The sequence below is a fragment of the Stenella coeruleoalba genome, assembly GCF_951394435.1.
Source record: "Stenella coeruleoalba genome assembly, chromosome: 6".
Taxonomy (NCBI): Eukaryota; Metazoa; Chordata; class Mammalia; order Artiodactyla; family Delphinidae; genus Stenella; species Stenella coeruleoalba.
In genome coordinates, this window is record NC_137151.1 from 39,066,031 (window position 1) to 39,086,320 (window position 20,290).

General features: G+C 35.8%; 1 protein-coding gene across 9 annotated transcripts in view; it reads right to left on the reverse strand.

Annotated features, from left to right (window-relative positions):
• Nucleotides 1-20,290, reverse strand: part of LRP1B (LDL receptor related protein 1B) — a 1,831,517-nt gene that overhangs the window by 28,136 nt on the left and 1,783,091 nt on the right. For 7 of the 9 annotated variants that reach the window (XR_013828854.1, XM_079925113.1, XM_079925117.1 and 4 more), the window contains 3 exons: nt 11,722-11,896; nt 7,486-7,590; nt 6,498-6,611 (listed from right to left, as the gene is read on the reverse strand). Coding sequence is in view for 8 of the 9 variants with exons in the window: in XM_079925113.1 (XP_079781239.1) it covers nt 6,498-6,611; nt 7,486-7,590; nt 11,722-11,896 (394 nt within the window). In the remaining variant the exon portion in view is untranslated. The remainder of the gene's footprint in view (nt 1-6,497; nt 6,612-7,485; nt 7,591-11,721; nt 11,897-20,290) is intronic. The other 2 variants (XM_079925118.1, XM_079925116.1) reach the window with 1 other exon arrangement.

The window sequence follows — 20,290 nt, forward strand, 5'->3', positions numbered from 1 at the left end:
TTATAGAATGATAGCTGGTTCATTAAATAAAATAGGAAAAGTCCAGACAATAGAACACTCAGTAACCTTAAGAATAAAAGTATCTAGTTATGTAGATTGACATGGAATGATGTTCATAATGTATTGCAAAGTAAATAAACATGAAAGAGTATCTATCACATGATTTCATTTTAGTATATAATATTCTGCAAATATATATTTGCATAAAGAAACGGAATGAATAGAACCAAAGTAATAGTAGTTTGAGATCAAAGCGTCAGCAGGTTTGATTTCTTCTGAGGCCTCTCTCCTTGGCTTACGACCATCTTCTTCCTATATATCTTCACATGGTCTTCCCCTGTGTGTGCTGTATCCAAATCTCCCCTCCTTATAAGGACACCAGACACATTGGATTGGGGCCCACCCTATTGACCCCCATTTTAACTTATTCATCTCTTTCAAGATTCTATCTCCAAATACAGTCCCATTCTGAGGTACTGGGAGATAGAGCTTCAACATATGAATTTTGAACACAATTCATCTCAAAATACGGACAAAAAAGCAAAATTCATATACACACATATAGATATATCACTTGTGTGTATAAGTTAATTTTTTTTTTTTTTTTTTTTTGCGGTACACAGGCCTCTCACTGTTGTGGCCTCTCCCATTGCGGAGCACAGGCTCTGGACGCGCAGGCCCAGCAGCCATGGCTCACGGGCCCAGCCACTCTGCGGCATGTGGGATCTTACCAGACTGGGGCATGAACCCGTGTCCCCTGCATTGGCAGGCGGACTCTCAACCACTGCACCACCAGGGAAGTCCTGTATAAGTTCATTTTATGTCAACTTGACTGGCCTAAGGGATGCCCAGATAGCTGGCAAAACATTATTTCTGGGTATGTCTATGAGGGTGTGTCTGGGAAGAAATAAATGGTTGAATTAGACTGAGTAAAGAAGACCACTCTCACCAGTGAGGGTGGGCATCATCCAATCTGCTGAGGGTCTGAATAGAACAAAAAGGCAGAGGAAGGGCACATTTGCTCTCTCTGCTTGAGCTGGGACATCCGTCATCTCTTGCCCTCAAACATTAATGCTCCTGGTTTTTAGTTCTTTGAACTTAGAATGTGACGTACACCATCATTTCCCAGGTTCTCAGGTCTTTAGATTTGGACTGAATTACACCACCAGCTTTCCCTGTTCTCCAGCTTGCAGACAGTAGACCCTGGGATTTCTTGACCTCCATAATTGGGTGAGTCAATTCCTATAATAAATGCCTCTCTCTCCCCATTTATATATATAATATATATGATATATGACACATATGATATATATCCTATTGCTTCTTTTTCTCTGGAGAACCCTGAATATTTGATTCTTCTCTTTTAAAAAACTTCAGTTAAGTCCAAGTCAATTAATATTTACTATTCACTTGCCACGTGCTATATACAAAGAGATAATCCTGTGTTGAGACTAGTGGGATAATAAGAGTAAAGTGGAAAAAGGCAGCAGAGACATTTGGGTCCAGTGAGCTATTTAAGCAAAAACATCTAGGTGTGGAATGGTCCCATGGCTATGTGGTGAGCCTGTGTATGCACCTGTGTCCACAGTGGTAGGAGAAGTAGTGTAGCTACAAGCACTTCTTTACTACTGGAGGGTGAAATGTGCTGTGGGTATTGCTGGGAGATAATGCTGTGGAGGTTGGTCTACGTTTTAAAAAACAACTTGGGCTTCCCTGGTGGCGCAGTGATTGAGAGTCCGCCTGCCGATGCAGGGGACACGGGTTCGTGCCCCGGTCTGGAAAGATCCCACATGCCGCGTAGCGGCTAGGCCCGTGAGCCATGGCCGCTGAGCCTGCGCGTCCGGAGCCTGTGCTCCGCAACGGGAGAGGCCACAACAGTGAGAGGCCCGCGTACCACAAAAAACAAAAAACAAAAAAAAAAAACCTTAAATTCAATATAAATGAAAGTCTTACGCTAGGGAGAAATTTTAGAAGTAGGAAGACATAGTTAACTTGTTATTGAGTTCACAGGCTTATTCATTTCTATATCTCACAACAAAAATTGTTTAACAATACAAACATTGTCAAAATAACACATTAATTTTTTAAAGTTTGGCTTTAACATTGTTCAATATACCTTCTTTGATAAATGTCAAAACTCTCTCCAAATAAACATAAAAAAGCCTTTAGATTTTCATTTATTCTAGGCTTTTCTTTGGAGTTTTCTTTTCCTCCGCACATAGTAATAAGTGAAAAGGGCCATCAAGAGACAAAAGTGAAGGCTTTCAAAGAACAAATCTATTCCTTAAATTGAAAGATAAGGTAATAAAATTTCTATGTGGAAAAAACCTGTCAACCTCATAGATCTGAATACTTTGTAGACTTTCCAAATGTGTGTAAGTTCTGCACAATTCAATAGTTTTTTACTCTATGAAAAAAAGAAAAATGTAGTACCAACAAAGTTAAAGCAAGTACTATATCTTACTTCTTAAAGCAATTTTTGTTTCCTGTAAAGGCGCTTAGATGAAATAGTGCATACTAGCTTTTCATCAAAGATACATGACCACTACAAATTGAAATCTGAAGCTAAAATCTGTGTTTCCAAAAATTTCCACTTACAAGGAGAATCAACCACTAGAAAGAGATCCTGAGGGCTTAATATTCTCTTAGCTGGACAATTTTTGTATTCTACATGATCATAGGCACTTCATACTAAATTTATTTTTATTTATTTACATTTTAGTACCAAATGAATTATAAGTATCCTATGTAAAACTAGGAAATTTTCCATATTCTAGAAATTTTAACTCTAAGATACATGAGTATAGTATCTATGTCTGAACCATCTATCCTTCATAGTTACTTAACAATGGGCCCTTAATAAATAGTGAAAGACTGATCCTCTTGAAACGTATGTCTTTCTTATTGTAAAAATATTTTCCCTTAGATCCCACTTCCCCTTGAAGTTACAATTGTTCTTCCTTCATTTAATCCACAGCCAAACAGTCAGAAAGGAATCTACAGTCTTCTCTACTTTCTTACCTTTCACTTTTCCAACTATAATCTGGTTGCTGTCATGTAGCACTTTCAAAACATCTCTCATAATGGCCATCTAATTGCAAAATTCAATAAACCACTTAGAATTCTTATCCTCTTTGAACTATCTGGAGTTGATATTCTTGGACACGCTCTATTCCTTTGACTTGGAGGAACCTTCACTTTGACAAGTCCCCTCCAAATTCTATTTCTTCTCATTTTTTTGTTGATTCTTCCATAATACAGTATTAAACATTGGTGTCTCCTAGAATTCCATCCTTAATTCTCCAATCTTCTTTCTATAAACCCACTCTTGAATCATTCATAAACTGTACCTCACAAACTGGTCCCAACATATATCTTTAATCTCCCCCAACCCATCCCCCATTATATCACATAGCCTGTGTTCTATTCTCAACAACGTTCATCTTCTACTTTCAGACCTATTCTCTCACTGTGCTATTCCTCTTTCAAGAAAGGTTTTCAGACATTTCCTCCTGTAAAATAACTAAAATTTTTTCAAAATACTGTTAAAATGTCACTTCATCTGTAAAACCTTTCTCTCTCCCACTAGTAATCATTAACTGATCTCTATTCAGTTGTTTTCCCACAACACTTTGGTCATATTTCTGTATAGCAATTATCAAATGGTATTTTAACTTTTTAAAATCCATTCATCTACCCAAAATGAATCTTAAACTCTTTAAAAGTAAAAACCTTATTGGAGTTAGTCAGCACAAAGAAAGCAGTATGGAATAAGAGTTATAACCAGGGCAAGAACTTTAGAATCAAACAGGTATTTGCTAAATCAGTTTTAGCTGTTATTAATTCTCCTTCTGAATATACATAGGGCCTCACTCATCATAGGTTATCAATACATATTTGATGAATGAATTAATGAGTGAATAACAGAATATCATTATCTCTTCTACGATTCTTTCATGGCTTAAATGATTTGAGGAATTCAGTAAGCATTACTCCTACCATCAGAATAAATTTTAGGGTGTAGAAAACCAAAGCACAGACAAAATTTCCATTAAGCCCAAAGCAGATAGAAATAAAGATACACAAAAGTAAAAGGTGCTTGCTCTGAACCTTTCCGATTAACACATTTTTCCTGGCTGATTTTTTTTTTTTTTTTTTTTTTTTTTGCGGTACGCGGGCCTCTCACTGCTGTGGCCACTCCCGTCGCGGAGCACAGGCTCCGGACACACAGGCCCAGCGGCCACGGCTCACGGGCCCAGCCGCTCCGCAGCACATGGGATCCTCCCGGACCGGGGCACAAACCCGCGTTCCCTGCATCGGCAGGCGGACTCTCAACCACTGCACCACCAGGGAAGCCCTTCCTAGCTGATTTTAATCAGAGGCTGATTATACCTTACAAGGTCAGGTGCCTCTGATGATACATGGTAAGAGTGAAAAGTGGAACAGAACATTACTGTGGACTGTTATGCCCACAAGAAATATTCATTCTGGTGACACAAGGGCATTCTCTAGACAGGTCATGTTCCTGAGACCTATTTATGGAGTGGGGTGGTGCTGAAATGTCATGTATACTTTGCCTGGGAATTGTGAGAAAAGGACAAGAAATACAAAGACTGGGCCCCAGAGCAGGCATTACCAGGATTCTAAAAATGAGATAACGTAAGTACCTAGATCAAAGTTTGGCCAAGGATCACCCTGACCTTACTAACACTGAACTAACCGTGAATCCATCATTTTTCACCTGAAGTGCTGCCAGACCTTTTGGTGTGGGATCCCTGCAGCTGATCTCCAGGCCTTTCTTCCACATGCCACTCAGTGTCACCTTCGAAAGCAAACTCCTTCAGCTCTGCCTCAAATCACTTTGGCTATACATTCTTTTCAGGATCCTATGGAATCCCCTAACTTGCATAAATCGGGTTCCAATTTATCTTCCCAGTTTTAACTCCTCACCCCCCTCCCCAATTCTCCAGTCACCCTTCATTCTAGCTGTATTAAACCACTCACAGTTCCCCAGAGAGGTCACTAAGTCTCACATCCATGTCTCTGCTTATGTTATTCTTTCTTTTCAGAATGTTCTTCCCGACCTCACTGAACTATCTGAACTACATGGACAACACGAGGTTGCCTTTTCTGTAAAGTCTTCCATGTATTCCTATCTCCCATTCTAAACAAATCACCTGCCCTGTTAAAACTCCACTGCCCTCTCTTTTTTCCTGTGTTCACACCTGCGTTAATACAGGTTAATTAGTTGCTTATGAATTTCTAAACCCACTAATTCGTGAGCTCCTTGATGTTTGGGTTAAATTTCATTCATCTTCACTTGTCTAGGACTTAGCACTCTTTCAGGGTCTTATAAATACTTGCTGAATGACTGGAGGAATTTAGGTTGGAGGCAAGGCAGAGGTAAGACTAAAGAAGGGTCCCCTCTCTGTCTTCAGCTGCATAAGGCACTAAACCTGAGTATGAACTAAGAAGTGTATCAATTTCTTAACAGGTCAGTTTATATACCCTTTACAGACTGATATTTAAAGGAGTATTTCTGGATTATTTTATGTAGGAACATTGTTTTAACATATTCAAATATCTTTTAGAAAAAAAGAAAGAATATCAGTTTCTCCTATGTGATTATTTTAATCACTTCCCATATTTTCACAATTATTGTGTAAAGAATAACATTTTCTTGAATAACAAAATAGATCATTATGAACAAATTGTAGAGTTTTGGAAATGAAATATCTGAATTTTAATATAATTGTGCGTTAAAACCATTACTAAATACTCTGAGACACCACCATGAGCTATTATTGGGTGCCAATCAGGGTTTCTGTTTATGACATGGAGTATTAAGGAAGATGTCAGATATGATCCATCGCTAAAGCTCAAATGCAACATGCAAAAATAACTTCATTGTTATGAAGGTTGATAGCTACCCCAAAGGTGGTCCCTGAGATTTCACAGAGGAAAAGAATGTATTTGTTATGAACAAATTGAATCAAGAAAGAATGTTTTGAAATGAAGTTTCTGGAATATTTTAGCATATACCTATTTCTTCTGTAAAGAAGTCTTACTGATTAAGGTAAGACAGTTCCACTGAAATCTTGGGAGCCAAAATAATGTGTTTTATCAGTACTTGAAATGAAAAGTCAGTTACTAAATAAAAGACACTATTCCAATTATAGTATCCAGTATAGTAATAAAGTCTAAAAACACCTGCTTCTGTCCTCTAATTAAAAGCCACTGTTCTAGCAAATGTATTTTTATGAGACAGTTCCACGAGCTTTTTCATTCCCTCCATTATATTTCTAGACAATCTAGCTAACTGTGGTGCATACACTTGTCGGCGAGCAAAGCAAAGGTTAAGTGTGTATGACACAGATGAGCCCCGAGATTAAGTATACGCTGTGAAAAGCATGTGGATGTTCATGATTTAAACCAATGAACTCTGGCCTGAAATGATGTCACACAAAGCTTAGCGGTAAGTGGAAGGTTAAACCTACTTGCATCTCGGCTCATTAAACGAAGTTAAAGTGCAAATCCCCTCATTCTGACAGTAGTGATCACAAGGGTTCTCTTTCTGGTCACAGCGCTGACTTTTAAACCCAACAGAGCATCTGCAGAATTTCAGTAAAATACAGCTAAATAAAGCATCTGACTTTTTTTTTTTCAAATGTTTCAAATTCATTTCATACAGAAATAGTAACATATGAACAAAATTTTTCTCAGGTATGCTCACTTATTTCTTATATACACACTCATCATAGGCTATTCTGACAAGGTGGGGAACAGAATGCAGATGTGGATCAGATGTGGGCATCATTCTTCTGGTCAAGCAGTGATAAAAGAAAACTCAAAATAGAGATCACACAGGCTGAATGGTCTTATTTCAAGCTTTCCATTATGGCCAATCAGATATTTGAAAAGGGAATATATTAAATTCCAGATTTTCTCAGGAGCAGAGAATCTACAATACTTTCCAAACATTTAGAAACCCAGATTCAAGGTAATGTATTTCAAAAGAGACAAGGGCTTAATAGGTTTACATAATACAACACTCAAAACCTGATACAAAAATCAAATAGTATTATACTTTTGAAAAGATACCTTACATACTTTGAAAATAATGGCCCTAAGTACCAAAGTATTTATAAATATGATTATGCCTGGGTTTCACGTATCTATTGTAAATAAGGTCAATTAAATTAGAACAATTTTTACTGGCATTTCCAAGTTCAAAGGTCTCTGAATGTTTGAAATGGGTATGATGCTAAGAAGTGAATGAGCTTTTCCATATGAAATCACTAGCAAATTGATGAGGGAGGAGATTCTGTAGTACATGAGCCAATGAGGAACAATACTTGATCAGAGATGTCCACGAAACATTCATTTAAAATATGTTACGCCATGAAAGGAGAAAAATAGAGCAGGGATTCCATGTACATCTAAAGTTGTTATCATAAAATGCCCACAACGTTATAAAATACTCACAGACACACAGGTACATTTGTCTCTGGGTCCAGCTGGCACGTGCCACCATTGTAACAGTAGCCGTCACATAGCTGGCAGCTAGAGGCAATCTTTCCATTAGTGCAGCTGCAGCAACAAAGAAAAAAAAAATCTCATTGTTTCTGGCATGATTATTGTGGAGAGCTGACACAAATTCTCTAAAGATGAGAATATTCATCATAGAAGACTAATGCAGTGGCTGGCTAAAAGTAGGTTTTCAGAAAGAGAGACTTGCTGGAGGCAAAGATGTTTTTTAATAGAATGATGACAAATAAAATTTTTCTTTTGGTAATTTTCAAAATTTCAATCCATTCGTTTAATATAAAAATTTAATATAGCTAGATATAGGTGTGAAAAAATATACTCTAGTGTTTATCACTTACACTTCAGGGAGACATTAACATCAGTATTTTATTCCCTTTTCATATTACCAGAGTTTGGTGGCATCTTTATTATTTATAAACCACATTATCAAATACTCTGGAAGCAAATGCTCAGCTATTCCTTCTAAACTGGAAAGTCTGGTCCAAAGAACTGTTATGAGTTTTAGACTCCACATTTTGTACGAAAGCATAGAACTATTCTGTAGTCACTTTTACCCCACTGTTTCTCCCTGAATATGTACTATAATTAGTGTCAAACTCTTTTTATTCTAAAGGAAAAAACATAACAGTTCATTGCAAAAATAAACAGTAATATTATAGGAACAACATGAAATATGGCAACAAAGTAATGAGGTAGGCTTTCTTGGAAAATTTTTGGAAATGCTTCTAATTTATAGTACATTACCTGTCTGGGATAAGAATAAGCACTGTGGCTATTGCTACATGGGAAAAACAAGCATAACGATAAGAGGAAAATTACAGAAATTTCTTACTTGCCATGTTATATTTTTAAATAAATAAATGAATAAATAAATACTATTAGATCAGACATTGACAATTGTTGGTGGAACAGAGAAAAGTACATTGACATTCCAAATTATTGAGGGAAACTCTTCTGTGAGAAGTATGGTAATAGAATCATACAAGCCTTGGCCCAGATCAGAATTACAACAGATCATGTCAATATTCCGATTATGAGATCATGTTAGTACTAAGTGCTATGAAGTAATCAATGGTATCACAATAAATCTGGACATAACCTTGATAAAGAAATCAGGCTGCAATGTCATTGATTGATCACTTTGATCCTCTTCATGGTGGGTACCTATTGCAGTACATCCATCAAAGAGTAATTCCCAATGATTGGTTAGATATTTGAAATAATTGGTTAGCAATCCCATAGTTTATTTATTCTGTGCATATTTATTTGGCCTCTTGTGGGTGGTAGGGCTGCTGGAAATGCACTGAACTGCTTACACTTTCCCAGAAGTTTAATTTAAAGATTTTTTTTAAGAACCTGGATTTAAAAATCACATTTCTTTTCAAGATAAACAGAAGCAGTGAGTCAATTATGTACCAGATATGAAATGGAGACACATGAAAGTGGAACTAAACATGGGGAAGATGGTAGTGGTTTAAAGTTTCCAAGATTTAACAAAGAATATCACATTCTTTATAATCTATAGAGCCATACGAATATGGATGCAAAGTGAGTCAAGTACATATTTAATGGTAGTGGTGTCTGATATGTTAAATGGATCTGGGAGACTTTTCCTTGCTTTCCTCGCCCAGCCTCCTTGAAAATCAAAGAGCAGAAAGTTATAGCTTCATGTTCAATCAAAGGGACAACATCAAAGAAAAAAATTAGCTCATCATACATTAAAGAATTTTCCACAAAAAGATAACTATACACCAAATATCATCTTTTAAAAGAGAAAAATATTCTAATTATCGATTGCTTTTAAACTTCTGCTCCCAAGAGTTATAAGAGATGTTGCCCTGTTCTCCTTCTAAAGGTTTTATCTGAATCCTAAACTTTAGACAGAACTTTGTAGATATTTCAAATGTGAAATACAAGTTACCCAAATCATTGTAATATATCAGAGTACAACTTATATTTTAATGTAGGTTTTCATCATAATTTCATTTCTTAGAAATGTTACATGTGCGTGCATGCAGACACACTTTGTAATTAGCAGTTGTCCAGTAAAGAGAAAGAATTCTCGTAACAATTTGACATCACAGTGGTATTATTTAGGCTATTCAAAATTATGATAAAGACTTTCTTCAACAATATTTACTGAGGAAGAGAGAAAAATACACAATTAGCTCTGTTTCAAAGATTATACTCAGTATAATTGACAGAGCATCTATTCTTTACTGTAGTTGACAGCTCATAGGCTGTGCATTAGAAATACATGACTCTTTGGAATTGCAAGTATACATGCCGCTTGAATTTTCCCATTTCAGTAAAAAAATATTTAACGCAGTTGTGATTTTGTTTTAGTATCAGTTCTTTACCCATGAAATAGAAGTCCCAATATCACTGCAAGCTTTAGTTAATGCTAAGATGAAAAGTATCATAGAAATGAAAACAAACTTACCTAAAAGTTTCAAAATACCCAAAGAGTCCTGTTTGTACTATCATGTTCATATGTTATTATAGCCTATCTGATAAATCAAATATTATACTCTTATCTTTAAACTTCCATTATCAACTCACTGCTAGCAACTATTATTTATCCATTCTTACATATAGTTTTCCAGAAAGATCTTTTAAGAATCAAGAACTATAATGTTGGACCTTCAAAAGCCTACTCAGGCTATGAGGTTCTAGTGTTTCTATGTTGGTGAAGCCAGTATTCTATGTAAAGGAGCAGGAACCGAGGGTCCTAAGAGTTCAGCCCTTCATTCCTCACGTAGAACTGCCCTGTGTGATGGAAACAGGGTGTGTGTCTCTGCATGAGCTTCTCCAAGATAAACTGGGTTGCAAACTATGGCTCATAGCCTTTCTTATACGATGGTCCATGATTCCCTGTGTGACTGGGTTGGGGCTGTGAAGAAGATTCTACAGTGCATTCCTGACATGGTACACTGGACATAAAGAAAGATGTATGCTCAGTAATTAAAATCAAGTTCTGTCATGCTAAAGTTTCATCACAAAAAACCGATGAGCTTAATGAGCAAACATGATTTTGGTAGTTTATATGAAAATGCATTTTGCTTTTATGTACTTATCAAAGGCATATATTATAACTAGTCATATTTTAAATTACTTTAGTTAAAAAATAATATACTTTCAAAGGACACAATTTGAGGGTTTGAGTAAATGTCATTTATAGCGATAACACAAATCATACATGGAGTAATTCTAAAATGAGAGTAAATAAAAAAGAAAAAAATGTTGATGGTGTCTGTAATAAAATTTTATGGGGCCTTGTTTGGCAGAGCAACATAACTCAGGGCTGGCACCCTTGCAGAGCTGTCTTGGTGGAAGCTGTGACGTGAACCCTTTAAGGCGTGCTTTCCTATCACATATGCTCGTTTATTATACTCCTAGGGCAAGTGATAGAGTCCAGTCCTTTATAAGCCCTTTTTTTGAAAAGCCTGTTAAAAGAAGTTCAGAGTGAGAATTGATCTCTAACCCCAGTGGCATAAATTTGTTTCATACTAGAAACATTACTAGCATGTTGGCATTACTCTTTACCTGGAAAGTTCTGTTTTCCATTCACTTGATCTCAAAGCCAAAGAGCAAAAGGCAATGTAATCAAAATCTAACTTGGACATTTTTGTTGTAGTTGCTTCCTAGGAAACATTATTCCTTCTACTTATTTTGTACAATAATTTTCAAAGTCAGATAAAAAGATTAAATTTTATTTCCATTAGATAGGTCTTTTGCTTCTTCCCCAAAGGATCATTTTGTAAAATCAGAAAGGCAAACACTCATTGTTGATAATAATGATGAAACAAGTAAAAGCCTGAGCTATTCTAATTTAGAAGTATTACACATAGCTTTCTGAAGGTATGTTGCATTTCACTTTTACTTGCTTACTATTAGGAATATTCTATATAGGCAATGACCTGACCATGTCATTACATGATAAATGTTCATATTACCCATAATAGGTTTTTAATAAGTTTTGGTTTAATCAAAATGAATTGAACTCTATCTCTAGCCAAAAAAGAAAAAGAGAGAGAGAGAGAGAGAATGGAATGGTTGCCATACTGAATTTTAGAATAAAAATAATTTACATTGTTTTCACTGTTTATTTCTGGATTGCTATGTCCTTTTGGGTTCAAATGTTTTTATAAAGTAAGCTAGCTGTCTACTTACTTGCAAGATATATCTTCACTGTCTTTATTTATAATGCAATGTCCCCCATGGCACCTTATACATTTGTCAACCTCGCATTTTGGTCCTTCGTAGCGTGTTGGACAGACACATTCCACACTTCCGTCATCCCCAATGGTACAGGATTCAGAATTCACACAGTAGTGATGACATACATCTAGAAAGAATGCACAACATAGAAATGAAATTTCTTGAAATATTTCAAGATACATTTCTTGAGTCACAATAAATGTTACCTTTCACTTAATATTTTAAAATGGTCAGAGAAGAGGTAGATTAATTTACAAAAAGCAGCGTGTAACTGGATGTAACCAGAATTCTTTAATAATGCCATTGGTTCCTCTTTTTGCCCGAGTTAGGCATCATTTCATCTTTCTAAGAGGAGATGGGTTATACTGATATAATACTAAGTGACAAACTCTTTTGGTTCTGAGTTTTAAAGTTTAAGTTCACAAGTTTCCTCAGTTTTCCTTCTAATGAGCAATATTAACGTTATTCTGAAATGAACAGAAATGCTCAAGATTTCTTTAGATGTCATTTATCTTTGTCCCTCTTCGCAACTCTTTTCATCCAGAGAACAGGGTAGTGAGTGGTGAGTAGGGGAATCCTACTTCTTCACTAGCTTTTGGTGTGGTGGAAAGAAGCCTACCTCTATGAGCCAGAACAGGCCCAGTATTTCCAAACACCTGGGCAGGTAAGCAGACAGGAGTTGTGCCTCTCATGGAACCCTAATAGAAAGGTAGACTGGAAGACTAACTGATCCATCATGGGTAGAAAGTGATAACAGAAGTCTAGACTATTGCCCCCTCCTAGGTGAGAACCTAACCTCCCCAACAGTCAGAGGGAAAACCTCCCTGTAGCTGAGCCCTTTACTTTGGAAGATGTTTCTTACTGAGCGCTACAGACAATTTTCTCAACCACCAAGGAAGTCTTACTCGAATATTTCTATACCTCTTGAACGTCAGTAATAAAACAAAGACCATTTAATAATATAAGAACCACATTGACTTTGCAATTAGATATTCTGCCTGTCTTTTGAAAAACAAGTTTATATGTCTGTTGACATATCAATGTATTCAAATTTACCATATTCAAAATATTGAAATTTATAGTACAAATAACCGTAAGCAGAAGAACTGGTCAAATTGATCCCAGACTTTGTGTTTGGAGCTGCAATTTCATTTTAGCTATCTAACCATGAAGCAATGTTAAATGAGATTAGCTGAGATAAAAATCACAACTTATAAACTTTAACCTGTGATAAGACAGTTATGGTAGGGAGAAAAATTAAAACATAATTTATAATTTTCATGTTTGTGTATCTATCTAGCTGTTTATTAAATCAGACAGAAATTAAATTTACTGACAGGCTTGCTTCATATTTATGGAAATTTATTTCAAGCATTCTTCTGCTTGCTGTTGCTTTACGCCAAGTGCCCTCGTTGCAATTCCATGCTGAAGCTTATTACTAAGGGTCTTGGCTGTATGTAAGGAAAGCAGCACTTTCGAAAGGTGAGAGATGTGGAGATCTAAAAGTTAAGTCAGTGTTAGTATCTGTCCATTATGATGTCTATCTGTAGTTGTTCTAGGCTTGGCAGGTAGAGTTTACACAGCACAGCTTCTGTTTTTATTTATGAAGAATGCATTAGCAGCAGCCTACATAATCATCTAGTACCATCTCCTATGCAGAAATCTCTAAAGAAAAATTTTGCTTCGTCAGGTTGCTACATACCACTTATTGACAGAGAGCTCTTTTAAGATTGTCTCTAATTGCTTTAAATTTCATTCTTTGGTCCTGGTTCATTTTTCTGATGGGACATAAAAGTCAGCTGATGTATCTGTCCAAGATCTTCATATTATGAGGTTTTTCCACAGTGGATAATTCATCAGAATCATGTAGGTAACTTATTTGCAAATAAAAATTCCAGTGTCTTTCCCTTTCATCCACCACCACCCCTGGATTCCAATTTATAGATCATAAACGAGGCCCAGGTGATTCCCATGGGACCGGTTGAGTAAATAGAATTTGGGAATGAGGGAATGTAAGAAATCAGAAAACAATTTACTGATTAGCAAAGGGACTACATTGTATCATAATTGTAAATAGATTTGACTAAAATAGCTTATTTCTTGACCAATTTGTGAGCCCTAATTAAAATGTAATTTTTAACCTAAAATTTTGAACCACTTTTTTTATAATCACATCACTGAGAAGACCTAAGAAACTCGAAAAAACTGGGTTAACATTCTGAGGGGTGATGATTGCCCTACACCATACTGTAGCAAGGAACAGTTTGCACTTATCTAGGGTGCTAAAGGTCAAAGTTAAAAACTTACCTACAATTTACTAATTATAACTAGTTTTGGTGCATAAATTAAATCTGTTTTAGACTAAGATAATAAAGATGTGAGAATATATACAACTCATCAGTAATCAAGGAAATACAAATTAATAGCTCAAAGAAATACCATTGCACACATACCAAATTGACAACAAATAGCAGAAACTCTCGTACACTAGTAGTGGGAATATAAACTGGTTCAACCAATTTGGGAAACAATTGACAGTATATACTAAATTTGAACATACCCACACTTTATGACCTAGATTTTTACTCTTAATATACTGTATATCCCAGAAAAAAGCATGTACATGTGCACACAAACATGTACATAATATGCACAGCAATATATTTTGAAATAGCCGAAAACAGAAAATAATCTAAATGTCCATTGTAAGAAGAATGGATAAACTGTAGTTCATATATATATGTATATTTATATGTAAAGAGATAAATGAAAAATGAAGACATTACAGTTATACACAATGACATGGATGAATCTCACAAAAATAATATTGAGAGGAAAATGCTGGACAGAAAAATATATATACTACTTTTTTATTTATATAACTTCAAAAGGAAGAACTAATTTATGGTTTTAAGAGTCAAAAATGAGTTATTTTTGAGGGGCTTCCTTGATGGCGCAGTGGTTGGGAGACTGCCTGCCGATGCAGGGGACACAGGTTTGTGCCCCGGTCTGGGAAGATCCCACATGCTGCGGAGCGGCTGGGCCCGTGAGCCATGGCCACTGAGCCTGTGCATCCGGAGCCTGTGCTTTGCAACGGGAGAGGCCACAACAGTGAGAGGCCCATGTACCGCAAAAAAAAAAAAGAGTTATTTTTGAGGAGGAGGAAAGGGATAGAGATGAAGAACACCAGGGGGCATCTGAGGTAATGATAATGTTTATTCTTGACCTGAATGTTGGTTTACACTGGTATGTACAGCTGGGGATAAATTATTGAACTGTATACCTGTGATTCTAAACATTTCTATGTATATTATTTTTCCATAGAAAGATTTTTTAATCTAATGGCATATAAGCTACAATGAGAATATTTTATAAATTCTGCTTAATTTGCTAAACAGGCTAATAGCTTTTCTCTTTACACACGATATTTTTTAAAGGAATTCATGGTCCACTTTTTATGCTTAAAAGGAAATTCTCTGGAGAAATGTCTATTTAGGTCTTCTGTCCACTTATGGATTGGATTGTTTGCTTTGATACTGAGCTGCATGAGCTGCTTGTAAATTTTGGAGATTAATCCTTTGTCAGTTGCTTCATTTGCAAATATTTTCTCCAATTCTGAGGGTTGCCTTTTCATCTTGTTTATGGTTTCCTTTGCTGTGCGAAAGCTTTTAAGTTTCATTAGGTCCCATTTGTTTAAATTTCCATTTCTCTGGGAGATGTGTCAGAAAGGATCTTGATGTGATGTATGTCAAAGACTGTTCTGCCTATGTTTTCCTCTAAGAGTTTTATAGTCTCTGGCCTTACATTTAGGTCCTTAATCCATTTTGAGCTTATTTTTGTGTATGGGGTTAGGGAGTGCTCTAATTTCATTCTTTTACATGTACCTGTCCAGTTTTCCCAGCACCACTTATTGAAGAGGCTGTCTTTTCCCCATTGTATATTCTTGCCTCCTTTATCAAAAATAAGGTGACCATATGTGCATGGGTTTATCTCTGGGCTTTCTATCCTGTTCCATTAATCTTTCTTTCTGATTTTGTGCCAGTACCATACTGTCTTGATTACTGTAGCTTTGTAGTATAGTCTTAAGTCTGGGAGCCAGATTCCTCCAGCTCCATTTTTCTTTCTCTAGATTGCTTTGGCTATTTGGGGTCTTTGTGTTTCCATACAAATTGTGAAATTTTTTGTTCTAGTTCTGTGAAAAATGCCAGTGGTAGTTTGATAGGGATTGAACTGAATCTGTAGATTGCTTTGGGTAGTATAGTCATTTTCACCGTGTTGATTCTTCCAATCCAAGAACATGGTATATCTCTCCATCTGTTTGTATCATCTTTAATTTCTTTCATCAGTGTCTTACAGTTTTCTGCATACAGGTCTTTTGTCTCCTTAGGTAGGTTTATTCCTAGGTATTTTATTCTTTTTGTTGCAATGGTAAATGGGAGTGTTTCCTTAATTTCTCTTTCAGATTTTTCATCATTAGTGTATAGGAATGCAAGAGATTTCTGTGCATTGATTTTGTATCCTGCTACTTTACCAAATTCATTGATCAGCTGTAGTAGTTTTCTGGTAGCATCTTTAGGCTTCTCTATGTATAGTATCATGTCATCTTCAAATACAGATTGCCAACAAACATATGAAAGGATGCTCAATATCACTAATCAATAGAGAAATGCAAATCAAAACTACAATGAGGTATCACCTCACACTAGTCAGAATGGCCACCATCATCAAAAAAATCTACAAATAATAAATGCTGGAGAGGGTGTGAAGAAAAGAGAACCCTCTTGCATTGTTGGTGGGAATGTAAATTGATACAGCCACTATGGAGAACAGTATGGAAGTTCCTTAAAAAAATGAAAATAGAACTACCATATGACCCAGCAATCCCATTCCTGGGCATATACCCTGAGAAAACCATAATTCAAAAAGAGTCATGTACAACAATGTTCATTACAGCTCTATTTACAATAGCCAGGACATGGAAGCAACTAAGTGTCCATTGACAGATGAATGGATAAAGAAGATGTGGCACATATATACAACGGAATATTACTCAGCCATAAAAAGAAACGAAATTGAGTTATTTGTAGTGAACCTAGAGTCTGTCATACAGAGTGAAGTAAGTCAGAAGGAGAAAAACAAATACTGTATGCTAATACATATATATGGAATCTAAAAAAAAAAAAAAAAGGTTCTGCAGAACCTAGGGGCAGGACTGGAGTAAAGATGCAGATGTAGAGATTGGACTTGACACGAGAAGGGGGAAGAGTAAGCTGGGACAAAGTGAGAGAGAGGCATGGACATATATATACACTACCAAACGTAAAATAGATAGCTAGTGGGAAGCAGCCGCAAAGCACAGGGAGATCAGCTCGGTGCTTTGTGACCACCTAGAGGGATGGGATAGGGAGGGTCAGAAGGAGACACAAGAGGGAGGAGATATAGGGATATATGTATATGTATAGCTGATTCACTTTGTTATAAAGCAGAGACTAACACACCATTGTAAAGCAATTATGCTTCAGTAAAGATGTTTAAAAAAAAAGGAAATCCTCCACCCTTTAATGCTTTTAATATTTTTTGAAGCATGCCAAATGCACATTATTCAATTGCAATTGACTGGTCTCATGGCCTAAAAATAGAACCTAAAGAATGTAAAGAAATGTTTGCTAATATAAAATTGTGAAGTAAACAGATGTTAGAATATACAGTTTAATAAATAACTCTAAATTGCATGCTGTTAAGCCATGCCATGTTTTCCCTCTAAAATAGCCTGAAATAATTTTAGGCTCAGAACCCTTTCTCTACAGATATTCAAATGGAAGACATTTCGCTTTTCCCAGTTTACATGTTTAGCACTTTATGCTAAATTGAAGCTTAGGGACAGAGAGCTGCTCACTACACTCCAGCCCTGTCAGAGTGGCTTCCCAATGCCTACCTATGAAAAATTTCTGACTATCTCCCACTGTTAGGCTTAAGATGTGGAACATGTAGAGGATGCTGAATTATATGTCTGGCTGGATTGTTTTCTGCATCACTGTTAGGATTCTTGGGCCCAACACTTTTAATATATATTCCCTCCCTCCCTCCCTCCCTCTCTCTCTCTTTCCTTCTTTCTTTCTCCTCTTAAAGCCTTCCCTATTTATTCAATTCCAACTCCAAGATTTCTGAACACAGGAGAAGGTAGATCTTACTTGATAGGGGACTTCAGCATCTCGTATTTAATCTATCACATACAGATACTGGATATCTGTAAATCGAAATAATTCCTTCAAAAGCTCTCTGATATTTCAAGTTTAATCATGTCACATACTATATGCAAGTCCAGGAAAAAGTTTGAAACACCTGATGGTACTATTTGCAAATTGATTGACTCAACCAGAGTTCATGTTCTCTGCAATTGTCTCAATATCATGACAGGAATGTATAGTAAGTCATAGGAATGCTACCTTATTTCTCTCTCATTCTCTTTTCAGCTATAATCCACTTTGAATTACAAGCATCTATGTAAAATTTGTATAAATATATGCTGTATTTTTATCAGTGTCTCCTCTCTATACACTCTCAAATAATTACTACATACTCATATTTAAATTCTAACTATCTCTTCAGTTATTTATTTAATAAAAGGAATACTTCATTAGCACTTCCCAATTCAGCAGAAATTTAGCAAAGTATGAAGAAGAATATTATAAGAGAAGGCTCCTATGGTATGCAATTATTCACTTTGGTTCTAAGGAGTATTTCTTGATAAGCTCAGAAAAAGAGAGAAGTCTAACCATAACTGGAAGAACAATTTTTTTATCCTAGAGCACTGAAAATAGTTATCCTACACAGCTTACCACTTTAAGCATCAAAAATGCTTTAAAACCATTTTGAAAGTAATCTTTCTATAAGATAGATACGCATGTTCTTAACTAAAATATATTGGTATTTTTATTAATGACTCATTTATCAGTCTATCAATTATTTATGTGAAATTACCTTTGCAGAAGTTTCATAACCTTCTGCTTTTTTTCATATTTCAGTTTTGACTAAGTGAAATGTTACCGATTATGAAGCAGTAGACAAATCTAAATAAAAAACTTAATTCCTCCCAAAGAATAAAAGAGTTAGGAATGTTGGTGGTTGGTTAACACCAAGGTGTACCACAAAGGGATCATCTTCTATTTTCTGACACAGAGACACACACACATACATGCACTTTCCCCAACACAATCATCTTTTTCCCCCCAAATTTTAAATTTAGCTTAATAATTATTGGAACTGAGAGAAAGTTAAAAAGAATGCGGTAGACTAAACGAAGAAAAGTTAGAAGAAAATACAGGTGATGAGACATTTTGGTAGAGAGGATGAAATAGGGAAGGAATTGAAGATTGAAGGCTGAAGATAAAAGAGGCTAGTGAGATTGGCCAGTAAGTGTTCAACAGCAACAGTCTGGAATTTATGGAAAGAAAAGCAGGCGGAACAATATAGTTGATCTAATTTTAAACACCATGATGATAAAATGGAAGTAGTGGATGTGTAATTATTTGCTGAGGACATGCATGTGTCTAATTGTATACTGGGAGCTGTGAGAAGAGTTCAGAAATACAAGACAGGACACCAGCTCTAGAGAGCTGATAAGCCAATTAAAAGGTTAAAACAAGAAGAAAAAAGCAATTAAAACTGATCTGAATAATGTCCACTGTGGCAAGAGCCTACATATATTACTACCAACAAAATCTTCCTTCCTTTGGAACATTCTAGCTCATAAGTTTTGAGCATTTTACTGACCTGAATGGCATAATAATTGAGATTTCTGTATATGGTAAGAAGGAGCAATAATGAAATGCAATTAATTTGTGCTAAGAAAGTAGAGATTACCATGAAATTATATAATAACATTTTATATTCACAATATAAAAATTGTTATAACCTGTGTAGGGTAATTACACTAAGAACTGCATAGCAGCACCAAACACAATCATGTAATCTAAAGGACAATGATGGATATATAATTACAGAGTATTCACATGGTAATTAAGTAGATAGTAACTGGAGAATAAGTGAATGGCTATTTTCTGCAACAGAAACGGAGTAATTTTCAAGGCAGATCATTATTGCACTGTCTCTTTTTCTCTTTCTCTCTTTCTCTTTTCTTTTTAAGTAACCAGAAATACAAGGAGATTCTTCTTCCTTTAATATTTTTTACAGTATCTTAATAGACCACATAAAAATATGTACATGTATGGGTATATATACAGGTTTATGAATATTCATCGGGAGCCAGATGCCTATAAAATCTCTAGCTGCATTTAACTTCTTTCCCAAATATTTCTTTCTATTGAAAAGTAATTGCCAAGACCATTTAGCTATTAACTCATATTTGCAACTGGGCTATTCACATTGTAATAGTTAGTGAAGTGTGAAATTTATTTAAAGAGAAGAAAACCAAACCAAAATATACTACCTAAACAGGAGCTGAAGATAGTAAGAATAATGAGTAACCTGGAGAGTACTTAATTGGTAATACAGAGTGGTT